Source organism: Rissa tridactyla, chromosome 17, assembly GCF_028500815.1.
Source record: "Rissa tridactyla isolate bRisTri1 chromosome 17, bRisTri1.patW.cur.20221130, whole genome shotgun sequence".
Taxonomy (NCBI): Eukaryota; Metazoa; Chordata; class Aves; order Charadriiformes; family Laridae; genus Rissa; species Rissa tridactyla.
The window spans coordinates 1125173-1141148 of record NC_071482.1 but is presented as its reverse complement, the minus strand read 5'-3'; the positions used below and the strand labels follow the sequence as shown (position 1 = coordinate 1141148).

Genomic DNA, 15976 nt, shown 5'->3' with positions numbered 1-15976 from the left:
GCCCCCCCGGCCCCTCTGGGACCCCAGAGGGGAAGCCCCCGCTCCTTATGGATCCTCTAGGGGAAGCCTGTGCCCCGTCGGGGAGCCCCTGCCCCATATAGGGCCCTATAGGGCAAGCCCCTGCTCCACAAGGAAGCCCCTGCCCGCTCTGGGACCCCCTAGGGCAAGCCCCTGCTCCATAGGGAAGTCCCTGACCCATATGGACCCCACAGAGGACGCGCGGGCTCCGTAGGGCAGCCCCTGTCCCATATAGGACCCCACAGGGGAGCCGCTGTCCCGTATAGGACCCCATAGGGGAAGCTCCCCCCTATAGGGGAGCCCCTGCTCCATAGGGTAGCTCCTGCCCCCTCTGGGACCCCCTGGGGGAAGCCCCTGCTCCATAGGGGAGCCCCTGCCTCATATGGGCCCCATAGGAGAAGCCTCTCCTCCATAGGGAGGGAGCCCCTGCCCCATATGGGACTCCACAGGGGAAGCTCCATCCCATAGGGGAGCCGCTGTCCCATATAGGACCCCACAGGGGAAGCCCCTGCTCCTTAGGGGAGCCTCTGCCCCACAAGGGACCCCATAGGGGAGCCCAAATCCCTTAGGGGATGTCCCTGCCCCATATGGGACACCATAGCAAAGCCCCTGTCCCATATAGGACCCCATAGGGGAAGTCCCTGCTCCGTAGGGGACCCCACGGGGAAGCCCCTTCCCCATTAGGGAGCCCCCACCCCACAGGGGAACCCCGGCTCCATGGGGCAGTGTCCAGGGACAGCTGCCTGCAGGTCACGCAGGTGCTGCCCGAGCCCCTCTGATGGGACAAGGGCCCGTCCCACCCGCCGAGCCCCCAGCCTGGGGAGGGGGTGGGGAGCGAGCGAGGCCTCCCCAGCCCCAGCGCCATGTCCGCCCCTGCGGCCGGCAGCGTTGAGAGGTGTTTATGGTGGCCTTGTTCATGGGGTTGTCACACACCAAGATGTGGCAGCCACCTGCTGCCCCCGCCAGCAACCCAAGCTGGCCGCGGCACCGACGGGAGGGTGCCACCCCCCTGCTCCCAGTAGCAGGCTTGGAGGGCTCGCTGCGGCCGCCCCATCCGGCTGGATGAGCTGCTGCGGTAATCATGGGGTGTGCGATGCAGGAGCCGCGACCAGCCCTGGCTCGCCGCCGGATGCCATCCTCCCTCTGCGGCGCAGGGCTCGGGGACTCCTCCCTGGCCAGGGCCCCCCGCCCTGCTCTGGCCACAGGCACCTCTCCGGACACCCGCCCAAGCCACTGGCCCAGCCTGTCACCAATGTCCACCAATGCCCGTGGGGACATGGAGAAATTCACTGCCAGGTGAGGTACAGCACATCAAGGCACCTTTTCCCTTCCCACGCTCCCCTCCGGATTTCTGCCCAGGGGCTCCCGCAGCCTCCCTTCCCTCTTGCAGTGCACTTCGTCTCTAGAGACTGAAGGAATTAAAAGTAATTTGAAGTTTTTTCCGTGGGTGCGGTCATTGGGGAAGCAGGAGCGAAGCTGTGCAGCATTTTAGTGCACATCCCTCAAACACCCCCCATCCTGGCTGCCGAGGAGCTTCCCGCTGACATTCCTCTCTCTGAGGGTTTTGTGCCATTAGATCATGTTTTCTGTGTCTGCGATTGGGGGTTTTGGTTTTAAATCCCCCGCCAAAACGGCTCAGCCCCATGTAATCTCGTAGAAAGCCATTTTCTAGCCTGCAACTGGCATCCAAGACCTCTGTGGGCGGTTTCCCTCTGTTCCCTGCGGGACAAATGTAAGGAGACAAGAGCGCTGCTGCTATTGTGCACTTTATTTCTATAGGTCCTCTCACCGAGGATCCCAAAGCACTTTTCAGAGTCTGCACATTGTTTCCAGGTTACGGGTGGTGACGCTGACAGCAGATGGAACGACTTGCTCGGGGACAGACGGACGCCCATGCAGGAGCTAGAAGCAGAACTCCGACCGACTCCTAAGCTGCTGTTGGAACTCGAGTTACCGCCTCCGCTGGGATGACTGTAAGTTGTGTTGCGTGGTGATGCGCTTTCCCTGTTCACTTTAGGGCTATTAAAGACGAACCAAATACAAGCTGGTGTCCCGTCGAGGGCCAAAATACCAGTTACCTTTACCTGCGGAACCTTGCTTACAGGGCTGGGGACAGGATCTGAGCTCTGCACGGTGAAAGGAGAGGAAAAACAAACAAAAAGCCCCCCAGCAGAGCGGGGAGAAGAACAGAGATTAAGCGAGGAGTGAGGGTCCACTCTGAAGCCCTTTGGCAGGGAAGGCTGGCGGGAGGCTGGTTCGGCAGCTCGGTGTGGGGCAGCAGCTCCCCGGCCCCGCAGGAACGGAACAGAACGAGTCACCAACACAGAGAGGGAAGGAGAGACGCGGGCGCCTGGGCGCACACACACACACACTGCAACACGGTGGGGTGAAACATTGACATTTATATCGAAATATGCATTAACAGAGTGAGTTCTACCAGCCGATGCATTTTTACCAAAGCAGAATCACAATTTTTGGCCCCGGGAAGGCTCAGGGCGGTGAGCGGGCAGTGCCTGCAGGCAGGGCAGCGCAGGGGGAGGCGGATGGCACGGGCTTTCCTCCTGGCAGGTCCCCTCCTGCGGCCATCCTCCCGTCCCCCCGGCCAGTTACAAGAGACTCTTTCTGTCCTTTCACATCTTTTGTTTTTCTCTCTGCCGCGATAAATACGAAACTGGCAGTGCTCACGCAGGCGAGACAGCAGGCTCCGGCACAGAGCTGACAAATGCAGCCGGGTTCTTTAGGGAGGGGGGAAGCCCCCCAAGGCCGGTTCTTTCCCAGCCAGCCCTTAACAGTGACACGGCTCCCGCTGGCCGGGCAGGGGGAGCCCGGCCCCAACCCCAAGGGACGTCGGTCACCAGAGCTGGAGCCAAAGCTTTTCTACACGTCTTGTGACGAGGCGCTCGGTTTTTAGTACTAGGTCAGGGAGAACCCCTCCTTGCCCTCCCACAAAACCTCGCAGCTGTGAGCGGGACAGTTTCTTACTAGGCAGCGACAAGCAGAGCTAAAGCCTGAGCGGAGAGGAAGCCTCGTGTTCTTTACGCGGTGCCAGCAGCACCTGAGATGGTTACGGGAGCAGAGGAGGAGGGCGGTGAGCACTGAACCAAGCAGAGAGCGTGGCACCTCGGCAAGCCAAGCCTAAGCAGAGCCGCCCCCGGTCACGCTGCCGAGGCTCCGGGGCCTGCCAAACCTCTCGGTCCACTCGGCACCCTGCCAAGAGGGGCTGACTCACAGCCCAGCACAGCCCCGGCAGCACGGGTGCCGAGCTGAGGAGTCAGGGCTTTTTACTGGAGAGTACATTCCTGGTTAGCATCGCTTCAGCCAAAAGCAGCGACAGCGGCGAGGGAAGCAGAGACGCAGAGGTGAAACTACCACACTGCCTTTTCACACAAGCCTAGAAACCCGAAAAGCTCACCGGGAGCAGAACGTGTCTTATCCTGCCTCCCTAAAGGGGTGCACGGGGGGTGGGATAGGTCCTTCCCCTAGGAATCTCCACTGCAGCCTATTTTTCATCTTTCATTTTCCACTCTCCCTTGCCCCAGCTTCTCCAGCAAGCATCTTATCGGAAGCGCAATCCCTTAAAGCCCATCCTGCAAGGCAGCGGAGCTCCAGAGCGCAGAGGCCGAGCGAGCCTCGGGGAGCAGCGCATCCCTAGTCTGGTTTGTGGGGCTAGGACCCTAATCCCTCCTCTACCGCGGCACTCCGAAACTTCCTACTTCTGATCCTGGCAAGTGGAACGCTTCATCTTTCCTTCATCTGTGTGTAGATCACATATACTGGAAACAAAACACACACTATGCATGCAATCCAGGCAGAAATCCTGCTATGATCAAATCTACAGGAAGAGGGGAATGTAGTGGGGACATTAAAGTATTCCTTAATGCTAGGTTATAGACTGCATTAAACACCAGCACCCTTTATTATAAAAAAGGGCAGACAGACTATATACAGTACCTATGTACTTCATTGCAGCAGGGCACAGCAAGCAACCTGGACACCAAAACACCCCTCATTCCGGACACGGTACGAAGGGCCCGCTGAAAAGCTATCCGTTCCTCTCCGGTTTACCTGCCGAGCCGAGCCCGGTGACCGCACATCCCGCTCACCGGGGTAGGAGCGCAGAGACCTGCGGCGGCGGCTCTCGGCCAGCGACCGTAGCGCAAACCGCGACGAGGTCTGCACAGCACCGCCGAGCTCCGACTCCGGCAGGTAAGCCAAGGAGGAACAGACTTTGTTTAAAATGTTTTGATTTGCAAGTAGAGTTATCTAGTCATCTAGGGCTCTGCCTTTCGGGTCCAAACCGGTTTCTTTCTGAAAGAGAGAACCTTTCACTTTTTAAACGAAAGGCTGTTTTCATATGATCATAGACTACAACCAGACCTCGTAACAAAAAAACCAACCCAAACCAAAATCCCACCTAGTGGCAGCCCCTGTAGGAGGGCACCTGCCCCTCCGGCTCCCTTGGCTAGAGGCGAGGAGCAGTGTCCAGGGCAGGAAAAGCTACGCCTTGACTTCGCTTTTTACTGCAACAGGCTGTAGTTGCTCGAATAAAATGTTTATACAAGTAAAACAGAAGCAATAAAGAAATATACACCTTGGAATCTGTAAAGCTTCGGACTGATTTAGGCCTTGCAGACAGGGGCTATTCATATGGGCTTCCTTTAGAAAAAAAGGATGTAACAGTCTTACTTAAAAAAAACAAAAAGAACAACAAACAGCACTGCAAAGAGCCCTGCGGCACAGGCATCTCGGAGGAATGAAATGTCAGCTCTAGAGTAGCGAGGAAGCGACTGCCTTGCGCGGTGTTTACTGGATAATTAAAATCCTCAACTGAGCAACTGTTAAAAGCCAGCGACACCACACACAGACAGGAGCAGAGAACAGGACAGCCAGCAGCACCTGAATGAGACTGCCCCCAGGGAAAGCTACGGGGGAGGAAGGTGTCCCGGCTAGTGGGCATGGTGAAATAAGCACAAGAACAAGCACCTGGGAGTGTTACACCAGTTCGGTTAACTGTTTCTTTACATTTCTGAATTCCAGTTTCATGCTGCTTCAGAAAGGAGGAGTGAGAAAGCAACACGTGTCACTTAAACCCCCCCAGGAAAAAGAAAAACGAGCCACAAAAAACAACCCCAAAAAAACTTTAAAAGGTGGGACCGAGTTTGGAAAAATGCATCTGTTCTGGCTTTTGCAAGTGGAATGTGATTCTTGTTCACAGGCTAATACACAGAGCACAATCCCTACAGCCAGGAGCGGTGAGCCAGGAGCTGTGCGCGGGCCGTCAGAGACAGGCTACGAGGGTTCTAGGACAACCACAGAGCAACAAGACATGAGAGGGGCACAGAGTGACAGTCCTGTTCTCGGTTTAAATGAGGAATGGTTTAAAAGTAAAACTCTTCTTCAGCTAATCTCCTCCTGCAATAAAACCAACCAAGCCGGCCCTCATATGTACAAGACCAGTTAAACATTAGCCTTCCCCCTCAAAACACTAGGTACGAACATCCGGTAACATTCTACAATGGAAAGTGCTTTAAGAAAGAAGGATTCTGTAGTGCCAGTGACAGAACTGATCTGATGGGCTGGATGATGCTGTTAACGCCGACATCGGCTACTCAGGCCAGGGCAGCTCGTTTCTCCTCGGGGGTCTCCTCCAGCAGCTGCATGATCAGTTCATGGAGGGGTTTGCAGATCTTTGCGTAGCCCCCTCCTGTCAGGTGCAGGAAATCAAACATGTCGTGGTACGAGATGGTGCCATCTGAGTGCACGAAGCCGACGTCCACGTCCAGCAGCTGAACGTTGGGCAGTTTGGGGAGCGAGGCTTTTAGCAGATGGTTCACCTTGGCATTCTTCTGCCGCAGCGGGTTTGGCTTCTCTCCACGAGGTAGCAGGCCCTGGCACGAGGAGGTAAAAAAGAGCTTCATACAAATTTGATGGCATAACAGTGCCCGCTTTCCCTTCCAATTCAGGCTGCCTTTCAAGATTTAAGATGCCTGTGACAAGAGGAACTCATCCCTTGAATCAGACTTTGTCCATTCAGACCTAATTTGAAATGCAGCTACAAGCACAACTGGCACAGCACCTCCTTGCTTTTTTTTCTTTTCCCCCCATTAATGTATCAGTTGTGCTCTTTGGAAAAGCTTTCAGCAGTGTACTGAATGCCTTTGCCCAGCTTCTCGACAGGCGAGGCAGCGGCCACCCTGCCAAGACAAGGAAGCCAACCAGGACTTCCAGTCCCAGCTCCGATCCGGGCACCTTTTTTCCCCTCGCGGGACTTCTTTGACAACATTTCTAAGCGGGACAGCGATACCGCTGACGGGAGTGGTTACACCCATCTCTGGAGGGGCTGAAAGGACAACTTCTGCAAAGCCAAGCGAAGGAGGGGAGGCACGCAGAAAGCAGGAGATAAATCAAGCGACTGCCCTCCCCCGTAACGATCAGTAACTCCCTGCGTGGCAGAGGCACGGTACAGAGAACACGGGGCTACCTCCGAGCGGTTTGTTTTCACAGCGCTCCAAGAGACGTACCAGTACAATAACTTTGGCCTGTGGCTGCTGAGTGTTTATCAGGCGCACGATAGCCTCGATTCCACCTGCTACTTCTTCTGCTGTGTTTTCATGATTATTTGTTCCAACCCAAACAACAATGACCTACAAGGAGAAAAAAACGTTTGCAACTTTTTCAGGACGAGTGCTGCGAGGCTTGCTGACCCTGAAAACCCCAAGTAAACATCACTTGCGACCAGCGCGCTACACAGAGTCAGGCTTAAAGCTAAACCCAGACTGCAAGAGCTCTCAGCTGTCAGTTACGACAGTTTCTGAATAGCATCTTACAAGCTTGTTTTGGCCCTCAGTTCAGATGAGGAACTGGTACTACCAAAGCTTTTCTGGTCAGCCTAAGAGATGCCTGAGCCCACCCCACTTCAGAGCCTCCTGGCCAGCGTACTTGCAGGAGCCTACGTTGGTCAAAACGAAGGTATGTATATTTGTACAGTATAGCGTAATAGGCAGGGACAACTGTACTGCTCTGCTGTTTACTTTACAGGACTGTAAACTGTTAAATAGCAGGCTGGAATACAAGCGAGACTGCCTCCCGACCCGGGGTATGCACTGTCTACTGCTTTCAGTAAAGCTGCTGGCAAGGGCGCTGCAGCCGGCGGCGCAGGCTGGGAAGCTGATCTTCACCACACAGCCTGGACATCTTTGCTAACTCTTTATCGGATAGTTCATCATCCCTTTCTGCAGGCCGAGAATGCATCTCAGGCCTGAGAGACAGGCTGCAACTCCAAACAACACCCAGATGCAGTTAAGTCACAGGCCTGATCAACATTTTTGCTAGGACTCGAAGGACGCCCCTATTTATTGATGACGCCTTCCAATTTGCATATTCAGCAGCGTAACCTCCTGGTTTAGCCAAAGACATTTCAATGCCTGATGCACACTCAACGCCAAGGCTTGCTCAAACAAAAAGTTCTGCTAACAGCTCGCTCAGTTCTGCGCCACTCAAGCACTGAAGTCTCCCCTAAGTCAGCACAGGGCTGCCTGGTTTGGTTTTCTGCTTATACCTTCGGTTTAATGTTCTCCAGTTCACCGTTCTTCAGTCTCCATAGAACATGTCCTGTGGTGTCTCCACCAATCCCAAAATTCAATGCATGAAGTGGTGAGAAGAGCTCTCGCCATATCTGCAATCAGAAATCAATTTGCTGTTTCAGAGCAGCATCCTGATCATGAAAGATACTACACAGGCAAGTGATGTCTTCAAGGACACCGAGAGGAGCTGTGAGACTTCCTCCGAAAACTCACTTCCACAAAGGGCACTTAAACAGAGGACACAGAAAGAGCTGGAGTTGCTGATGTTCAAGCACTCCGTCCTGGTGCAAAGGAAGGGGAAGTGCTCCCGAGCAGCTACTTGACCAACTCATCAGAGACACAGAGAGTGCTGGATCTGCTGCAGACCACCGTGTCCCTAGCTTCCCTAAGAACCTTCTGAAGGCCTTCTGAAGAAGGTATCTATGACCTGAAGAAATCCTTTTCATCACCAGCTAACAGAACTGGAAAAAACGGAAGTGGCTCTTGCAGAACAAAGCTGCTCAGTTGTCACCACGGTGGAGTGGATACGAGAGAGAAACACTCTAATTCCTATAACCCCACCACCCTCCTTTCTTCAACAATACCTCATACTGCTGCAGCAACTGCACCATGGAGTCACCCACGAAGAGCACGTCGGGCTCCTTGTCTTTGCAGTCCAAGACAAATCTGTTGTGCTGTTAAAAGAAAGCAGCAAGGTAAGGTCCCACCGATGGATAGCTCCTCATCGGTATCTCTGCTGCAGGACAGAAAGGGACAGTTGCCCAACCAGTTTCCCCTGCTGCCCAAAGGTGCCATTCCCTCCAACGCCCTTCTCTGCGTTAACCCACGTGCCGCTGGACACTCCTCCTGACTACACAGACCCCAGCAGCAATCTCGTCTCCGGTAAGAGCAGCATCTCCTCTGCTCTACGTGCTACACGTACGTAAACCCATGAGCCTGTCAGACACCCATTACATTCAACAACTACAGAACAGAGAAATTAACGGTTAGTCACTGCAGCGAGTACCCTCTGGCTATTTCTCCCTGTCTAGAAGGAAGCGCCGCAGCAAGGGATGGGCAGTCCAGGCACTCTGCCTCTGCTGTTTTCAGCTTTGTCACTGCCTCGCTAAGACACAGGCTGGGAAGCGCTGCTTTGCACTTTAACAAAGGGGTTGGCCATTTCTCCCAGCTCATGGGCCAACAGGAGTACTTTCTGAAATGGCTTCACGGGGCAGCTTTCAGGTCACGCAAGAACACTGCTTTTTGCCTTGCTTTGTCATGACAAGACAGAAACATACCGAGAACCTGTCAGCTTTGGGACAGCAGAGCTGTTATGACCTCAGGGTCAGAAATGTGGCCAGACAGGGAGATCTTTTGGGTGCAGATCTTACCTAGCAGCAGCCCCCCCTGTAGAGAGGATGCAGCCTCCTGCGACCACCGTCCCTCCCGGCCTCACCTGTGACATCCACCGGTCATCTCCCTGAATGTCTTCAGCGGCGTGTGGAACTGCGGCTGGGTTTGAGCCCCCCTGGCTCATTCTGTTCCTGCGGAAAGAACATTTCAGACGAGCTACTTTCAGCGGCTATCGCAGCGTGGTAGCACTGGGGAAAAAGGCTGGCTGGCCAGAAACCGCTGCACTTCCTGACATTCACAATGGACAATTCATGCCTATTCCTACGCGTGTTGACTTCTGGCTGACAACTAAATACATTTCATTCCACGCACGTCTGCCAGATCGACTCTGCAGACCGTCCTCCTGAAGCCATCTACTGCCCGGACAATTAGGCACGCGAATACAACGTTATAAAAAGGAAAGAAAAGCTCATTTCGGAGGATGCTCAGCAGAAGCACACCTCAGCTACGCCAGGCTTTAATAACATAATAATAAACGCTAATAGTCTGAGGATTAGCCCCTATTAGTATCCAGATATCCAGCTTACAACCCCTGAGCTGCACGGGCCGGGTGGATTATCTGGCTTCAGGGGACAGCGCACCACAGCGGGGCTGATCCCGGGGGATCGCGACCGGGAAGAGCCTCGGGCGGCAGGGTAACTCTCCCCGGCGCCGCAGCAAAGCCCAGCCCTCCCTTCCCGAGCCAGGCCGTGCGCCTGGGGCTGCAGAAAACCGCGGCCGCCACGACATCGGGGCGACGGGCTGCAACCGGAATCCGCCTTTTTTAGGAGGAAAGGTGACAGCCGCGCCCCCCCTCCGCCCCCGGGCGGAAATCACGGCGGGGTAGGCTTTATAAGGGCGGCTCCCCGCCGCCCCACCCGGGCGGAGAAGCCCCCACAGCCCTGCGCCAGCCCCGCCGCGGGGCGCGGCCCGCCCCGGGCCTCACCACTCCGCGGCCGGCGGAGGAGGGCGGCGGGGCGGGATGGCGCGGCGGCGGCGGCCACTGCCCCGGCCGGGGGCCGGCCCCCGCCCGGCTCCGGCCCCGATCCCGCGGACTCACGGCGGCTGCGGCTCCCCCCGCGACTCCATGGCGGGCGCCTCCCTCCCCTCGGCCCGGGCTCCCACCGCGCCTGCGCGGAAGCCGCTTCCGCTTCCGGCGACCGGCCGCGCGCGGGCCACACCCCCGCCGCTTCCGGCCGCGCTGTCGGAAGTCCCGCCCGGCGCTCGGCCGCCCCGCTAACCCCTAGGGGGCGCCCTCCCGCGAGGCCCCCCGTCGTGACGCCATTCCCCCGGCCGTGACGTCACTGTGCGGCCGGCGATGCGACCCCCCGTCCCCCGCCCACCTCGGTGGAGGGGGTGGCCGGAGTGACGCCAGCGAGCCGCCAGGGACGAGGCGTGACGCCACCGGTGACCGCTCCTCCCCTCCGCGTTGCCCTTTTCTGTCGGGTTTCGGCCCAAACCCGCCGCGTTCCGCGCCCTCCGCGCGGGGGCGCCCTCCCCGCCCCGCCCGGCCAATGGGGAGCGGCGGGCGGGCGGTGACGCGCGGGGCGCGTCACGGCGGCGCCGTGCGTCACAGGGCCCGCCCCGCCCTCCCCCCGGCGTTGCCATGGCAGCCGCCCGCCCGCCCCTCCCGCCGATGAGCTCACGCGGTGCCGCAGCCCCGAGGGGGGGGGCGGGCTGCTCCTCGCTACAAGATGGCGGCGGCTGCAGCGGCGGCGGCGGCGGCGAGCGGCGCGGGGGGGCCCCCTCCGGCCCCGCGGCTGCCCCCGGCCCCGCCGCCCCCGCGGCCCCCCGGGCCCGCCCGCATCGGCTACTACGAGATCGAGCGGACCATCGGCAAGGGCAACTTCGCCGTCGTCAAGCTGGCCACCCACCTGGTGACCCGGGCCAAGGTGAGGGGGGCGGCCGGGCCTGGCGGCGGGGTTTAGCCCCGGCGGGGCCCGGGCGGAGGCGGAGCGGCCGGGGGGGCGGCGAGGCGGGGATGCCGCCCGGCGTGAAGGGCGCCGGCGCCGGGCCGGGGGAGGAACGGCGCTGGTGGGGCCTCCTGGGGCCGCCCGGCGGGGGCTCGCTGCGGGCTCCGGTCCGCAGGTGGCTGCAGGTCGGGCTTCGTTCCCGGGCCGGCCTCCGCCAGCCCCCGGAGATCCCGCAGGAAGGGGAACGTCGCCGCAGCCGTCGCGATTCTTGCCGTGCTCCGTCTTGCCGCACATGCCCGGCTGCTGGTGGCCATACCGAGGGCTGCTCCAGAAAGCGCGGTGGTGGAAAACGGGGCTGGGAGCACAGAGGCCTCGACGAAACCCTGCTCGCCCCCGCGACTGCCCTGCCCCGGGCTACCCCAGCAACGCCTCGGTAGCCCCGCAGGTGGAGGCCGCGGCGGCGGCTTTGGCTCCTGGGCTCCCCTTTGCTCTTGTCAATTGCCAGAGTTGGGTTGCGCTCAAAGGGGAGCACAAACCCGGCAGCAGAAATCCACAGTTGCTTTCATTTGTCCAAACTCTGACTTTTTGCCCAGGTAACTAAGTAAAATTAATTTCAGGGGCCGTCTAAAAATCAGTTATTTCACACCTCCTGGATGGTTCTTTTCCGAATGGGGTTACCTTTGCCCGTCTTGTATGAACGGACGGCTCTTTCCATGCCTTCAAGTGCTGCAATCTGACCTGCACTTGGGCTGCTGCTGTTGTTCTGTGCGGGGCTCGGCCGTTGCTTTTCCCCCCATAAAGCTGAATCTTGCTGATAGGAGCAGGGGCAATAAGCTCAGGTGCTTCAAACTCCTGTAGTTACCAGTTTTGTTCCTGTTTTCAGCCCCCCCTCCTTGAGTCAGGGCTTCTTTTGAGCGGTGCTAACTCTGGGGTTTGCAAGATACCGAAGCGGAGACCCTCTTTTGCATGGGAGTAGTTGTTTTTTTTTTCCTGAAGGATGGCAAAACACAAACAAATTTTGTCTGGAAATCCCATTCAATGTTGACAGGGCCAAGGCTGGACATCACGTGGTGTTTGTGGATGATGGAAGAGGGTGCTAAGCTTGAAAAACTCACGCTTTGCTAAACCGCAGTTTACGCTTGTCGTGACGAAGGGTGGTTTGTTGCCTTTAGGAAGCTCTTTTGGTGCTGGTGGGATGGTGGATTTGGTAGTTGCCGCCGAGCCTAGTGGCGTGTGGGAGGCACTGCAGTGGTGGGTTTTGGTGTGCTCGCAGGTTTCCCTGTGCTGCTGCGGGGAGGAGATTCAATCCCTCCCAACTCCCAGTGCTCTTGGAGCCTGGGGAAGTACCTGTGCTGGGGCAACTGCCGCCTGCTTGGCCGTGCCGCTGCCTGCAGGGCTGAGCTGGAAGAGCTGGGAGCTGAAACTTGACCTGGAAGCGTTCTTGACTCTGAGGTCAGGTTTCCTTCCAAATCCCAGCCCGTGAAGAGGAGTGCGAGCGACTGGATCGTTTTTGCCTGCCAACCCCGAGCACTGTTGTTTCAGTACTTTTCCTTCGCTGGTGGGGCCGTCGCTACTGACTCTGGGAGAGGAGTGGGGAAGGAGAGAGGAGCTGCTTGTTTCGAGCTCTGGGACTCATGAGGTTTGAGGGGAGGCATTGGTATAAAATGCCTTGGAAAGGGCCAATCTGTATGGGAAGGCTTCTTTCTATGGCAGCGGGAATACAAAATAATGCTACCGAGAGCTTGTTTTTGTCACGGTAATACTTTTAATAGTTTGACCTAATGGAAATGACTTAGAAGACAGTAAAGCCTTGGCAAAATGGTCCCATTCAGGGATCTGAAAGAATTCTTTGACCGCGAGATGCAAACGTAGCCCAGTTGCTGAGCGTGCTGGCAGCCCCTTCCCGAGGTGATCTCTTCCAGTAGTAGTTGCGTAGAAGAATCGGGCAGCGTTCAAATATAGCCACCAAATCCCTGCACAAACTTGACCCCGTGTCAGAGAAAAGCTGGTTTGCTCGTCACGGCCCCTCCTTGGGAACTGCGCTCATAAGATGTCTCAAAAGGAATTCCAGCGCCAACGTCTGCGTGAGCTTAAAAATATATCGTACCCTGTCTCTTTACACCTTTTCAAGAAGGTGAAATTAGTAGCTATGAAGATTTGTGTTCACGGCTGCTCCTGGATTTAAAGGTGGTCTGCTGATGAGGCATTCTGTTTTCCTTTCCTATGGACGTTTACCAGGTCAAGCGGACTTTGACATGACATCTGAAGATAACAGCTTGAGCGTTCCTGGCCTGCGTCCCCTTTTCCCTAAAAAAGAAAAGCAGAGAATATTTCGGTGCCTGTTCTTGGATTAAAGGACCGGGATTTTTCGAGCCGTTTTGAAACTGAGGACTGCGTTTATTTACAGAGAGGAGGAGAGCGTGTGCTGTGTGCGCCCGGCTCTAATGGTCTGGCACATACTGCTGACACAGAACATTGCAGTTTACATATAACTGAATTTCACAAGTTGAATGTGGGTCAGCAGTGTTGGGGACACTAACGAAAGGGAATGTTAATCATCCTAAAGGGCAGGAGGCCTGTATTCATAATTGTCTCTGCTGGAACTGATGAAATAGAAGGGAACAGTTGACAATTTATGTATTAACCAAGCCAGCAATTTACATTCAGTCCCTGGTTATGCAAAGTTGGAATCTTGTGCTCTGTAAGAGAGAGCTATTCTGATGGCTGGACAGGAACTGGAGCCGCTGCTCTGGCTGGGATTAATTGGGCACCTGCAGGATATCTTGCTGCATCTCTCCTTTTCTGTTTCCTGCCTTCTGTCCCCCTTTCCTTTGTCTCTTCTCATCTTTCACAAGAAACCCTTTCTTGTTTCTTTTCTAAAAATCTCCCGAGTGACCGACTGAATGAATTGTTTTCCACACAATTTCCATTTATAAATCATCCAAGGCACTTCATTAGAATTCCAGCTCTGTTTGGACACTGGGGTGTTTTTAATGCCACACTTTTTTCATAAGGGCTGATCGGTGTACGTTGACGGAGGGGACTTCGGGAGTGCACTGTGGAGCACGTACCTTACATTCCCGTGCCCTTTGGATGTTGTGTTTTGGTCGTTTGGAGCTGTTGGGGATGAGGAGGGAGGCGAGGGGCCGCTGTGGCTGCTGTGCAGTGCTGAAGGCTCTCTGCTGCTCTTACCCCTTCCCTTCTGCTAGCTACAGCGTGACTGGAGACCCAGCCAGACTGCGGAGCCTACGTGCCACGGTTCAGCTGCCCCTCTGGTGTTACTGCGAGTAATATGTTACTGCAAACTCCCTATTCTGTGAGTTCAAACCGTTGCGCCGCATGTATTGAGCGTTTCAGTGGGAGATGAGTATTAATTTCTGCCTCTGTTTCTCTCTTGAAGTAGAGATAAGAATTCATAGTCCTGGAAGAACATGGCTATCTCCCAAGTCCAGTGATCTTCCTGCTGTGCTGTCTTAACTTCTTCCAGGCTGGTTGTCCACTTATTTTTGAGTTCCAAGCATTTTAAGTAATGGCCAAAGCTAGGAGCGAGCTTGCCTAGCTGTGTGTAATGGCATCCTGTTTAAGAGGCTGCCTGGAGTTGTTTTATTGGATAGGCACCCAAAACCATGACGTGCTTGGCAGAACATAGCCCTTCTTCTACCATCGCAAGCAGGACTGCAGAAAGGCTAGAATTAAACTGATGTGTTTTTCTAGGTTTTTAAGGAGCTGAGCCTTTTCTGGAGAGCGGGAGGCATCTCTGCTTTTACTTGGAGAGGATGTTCCCTTCCATGAGAACCAGCTTAGTTTCTGTGGTGTGTCTTTGGGTGAGTTGGAGGCATCAGCAGAACCAGGTTTGCACTGGAATTCTTGGAGGTGGGCACTGTGGCACTTAAAACCAGGAGAAAAATCCAGCTGGGAGACTTTGTGGATGATTAGCCTTTGCTGCTCTGGAAGGAATCAGGTGCATTTGGCATGGTTTGGTTGCCGAAGGCGGGAGGCTCAAGGAGCCCTGACAACTTATCTGGATTTCTCTCTCCACAAATGCAAAGCGCTCTCAGGCTAGTGGGTGGAAAAGTCTTGGTGGTTGCTCTGTCCTGCTTTTCCCTGCTTCTGATGTGCAGCAGCGAGGCACGTGGCTCCAGGATGACCGCAGATCCTCCCGTCAGAGCACTCAGATCCTCCGTCAGAGCACGTGATCATCTCCGAGTAGGCTGCGTGCCGGTGTGCCGTGATTCATCCTCGGCACGTCAAATGGAAGTTGTTCAATACTGGTGCTGCACGTTTCATAGTGAGCCATGCGAGGGCCTCGCGTGGTACCCTTATAAAAATAATTGTCCTTTTCGTTTTTGGGGTTAGCTGGTGCTTCACCTGTCCTGCTTCTTATTTCTCTTGGCTGTAAGAAAGGCTGATAGTTGTGGATTGCTAATTTCTCAGGCATCTATTATACTGCAGCTCACGTGGCCTTTGTTCTCATCATCTGTGTGCTGCAAAGGAGTTGTATTTTAGTTCTCATTTGGCAGGGAGATTTAGTAAAAGCCTAAAAGCTAGAAATGGACTTTGGCTAAACATAGTTGCCACAGTGGGGATAAAAGGGAATATTTCTTAAACCTCACAGAGGCATTAACTGTATCAACCGCAGGCCGAAGTAGTGACATTATATGTTTCAGTACAACATTTTTCTTGCTGTAGCAAATAACATATGATTACCAAGAGATTAATGCCAGAATACGATTAAAGTTGAGACCAGGCTGCTGCTTGATGAGTCTGACAGTGCTAGCACACGGAAACGGGGCCGGGAGAGCCAGCTGACGGTGGTGATGTTCCTACAGGGACAGGGAAAACGAGTGGGCTGAGGGCACCTGCCCTGTGTTGAGCCTTCTGGGGCAGGGGGAGTAGTCTAAAAGGGCCAAGGTAATTAGTACCTACTTCTCAGCTGAGTTGCTATTAGATTAATTGAGGGGTGAGGCAGGTGTATCTTCTGTAGCTCTTCAGCCTGCCTCCCTCCCACCTCCTGCCCGGTGTCCCTTCCTCCCAAATGTTTGCTGTGTCGGAGCTTTGGGGCTGCTGCAGCAGGAGACAAGGTGAAGCCGA

The 15976-nt window shown here is 55.6% G+C and overlaps 2 protein-coding genes across 5 annotated transcripts in view; one reads left to right on the top strand and one right to left on the bottom strand.

Annotated features, from left to right (window-relative positions):
- Positions 1-1768: 1768 nt before the first annotated feature.
- On the bottom strand, positions 1769-10462 carry PAFAH1B2 (platelet activating factor acetylhydrolase 1b catalytic subunit 2). 2 transcript variants are annotated; one of them, XM_054223090.1, is made up of 6 exons: positions 10316-10462; positions 9037-9124; positions 8186-8275; positions 7577-7693; positions 6540-6662; positions 1769-5906 (listed from the first exon to the last, which is right to left on the bottom strand). In XM_054223090.1, exons 2-6 carry the CDS (start codon positions 9115-9117, stop codon positions 5628-5630), a joined length of 690 nt encoding a protein of 229 aa, XP_054079065.1. In that variant the 5' UTR covers positions 9118-9124; positions 10316-10462; the 3' UTR covers positions 1769-5627. The 2 variants fall into 2 exon arrangements, with proteins under 2 accessions (XP_054079065.1, XP_054079064.1); XM_054223089.1 differs by lacking the exon at positions 10316-10462 and adding an exon at positions 10033-10128.
- Positions 10463-10712: 250 nt separating this feature from the next.
- SIK3 (SIK family kinase 3) overlaps positions 10713-15976 on the top strand; it is an 88529-nt gene continuing 83265 nt past the window's right edge. For 2 of the 3 annotated variants that reach the window (XM_054223324.1, XM_054223323.1), the window contains exon 1: positions 10736-10864. The gene's annotated coding sequence lies outside the window, so the exon portion shown is untranslated. Of the gene's footprint in view, positions 10865-15976 lie in introns of all 3 variants that reach the window. The other variant, XM_054223322.1, reaches the window with a different exon arrangement.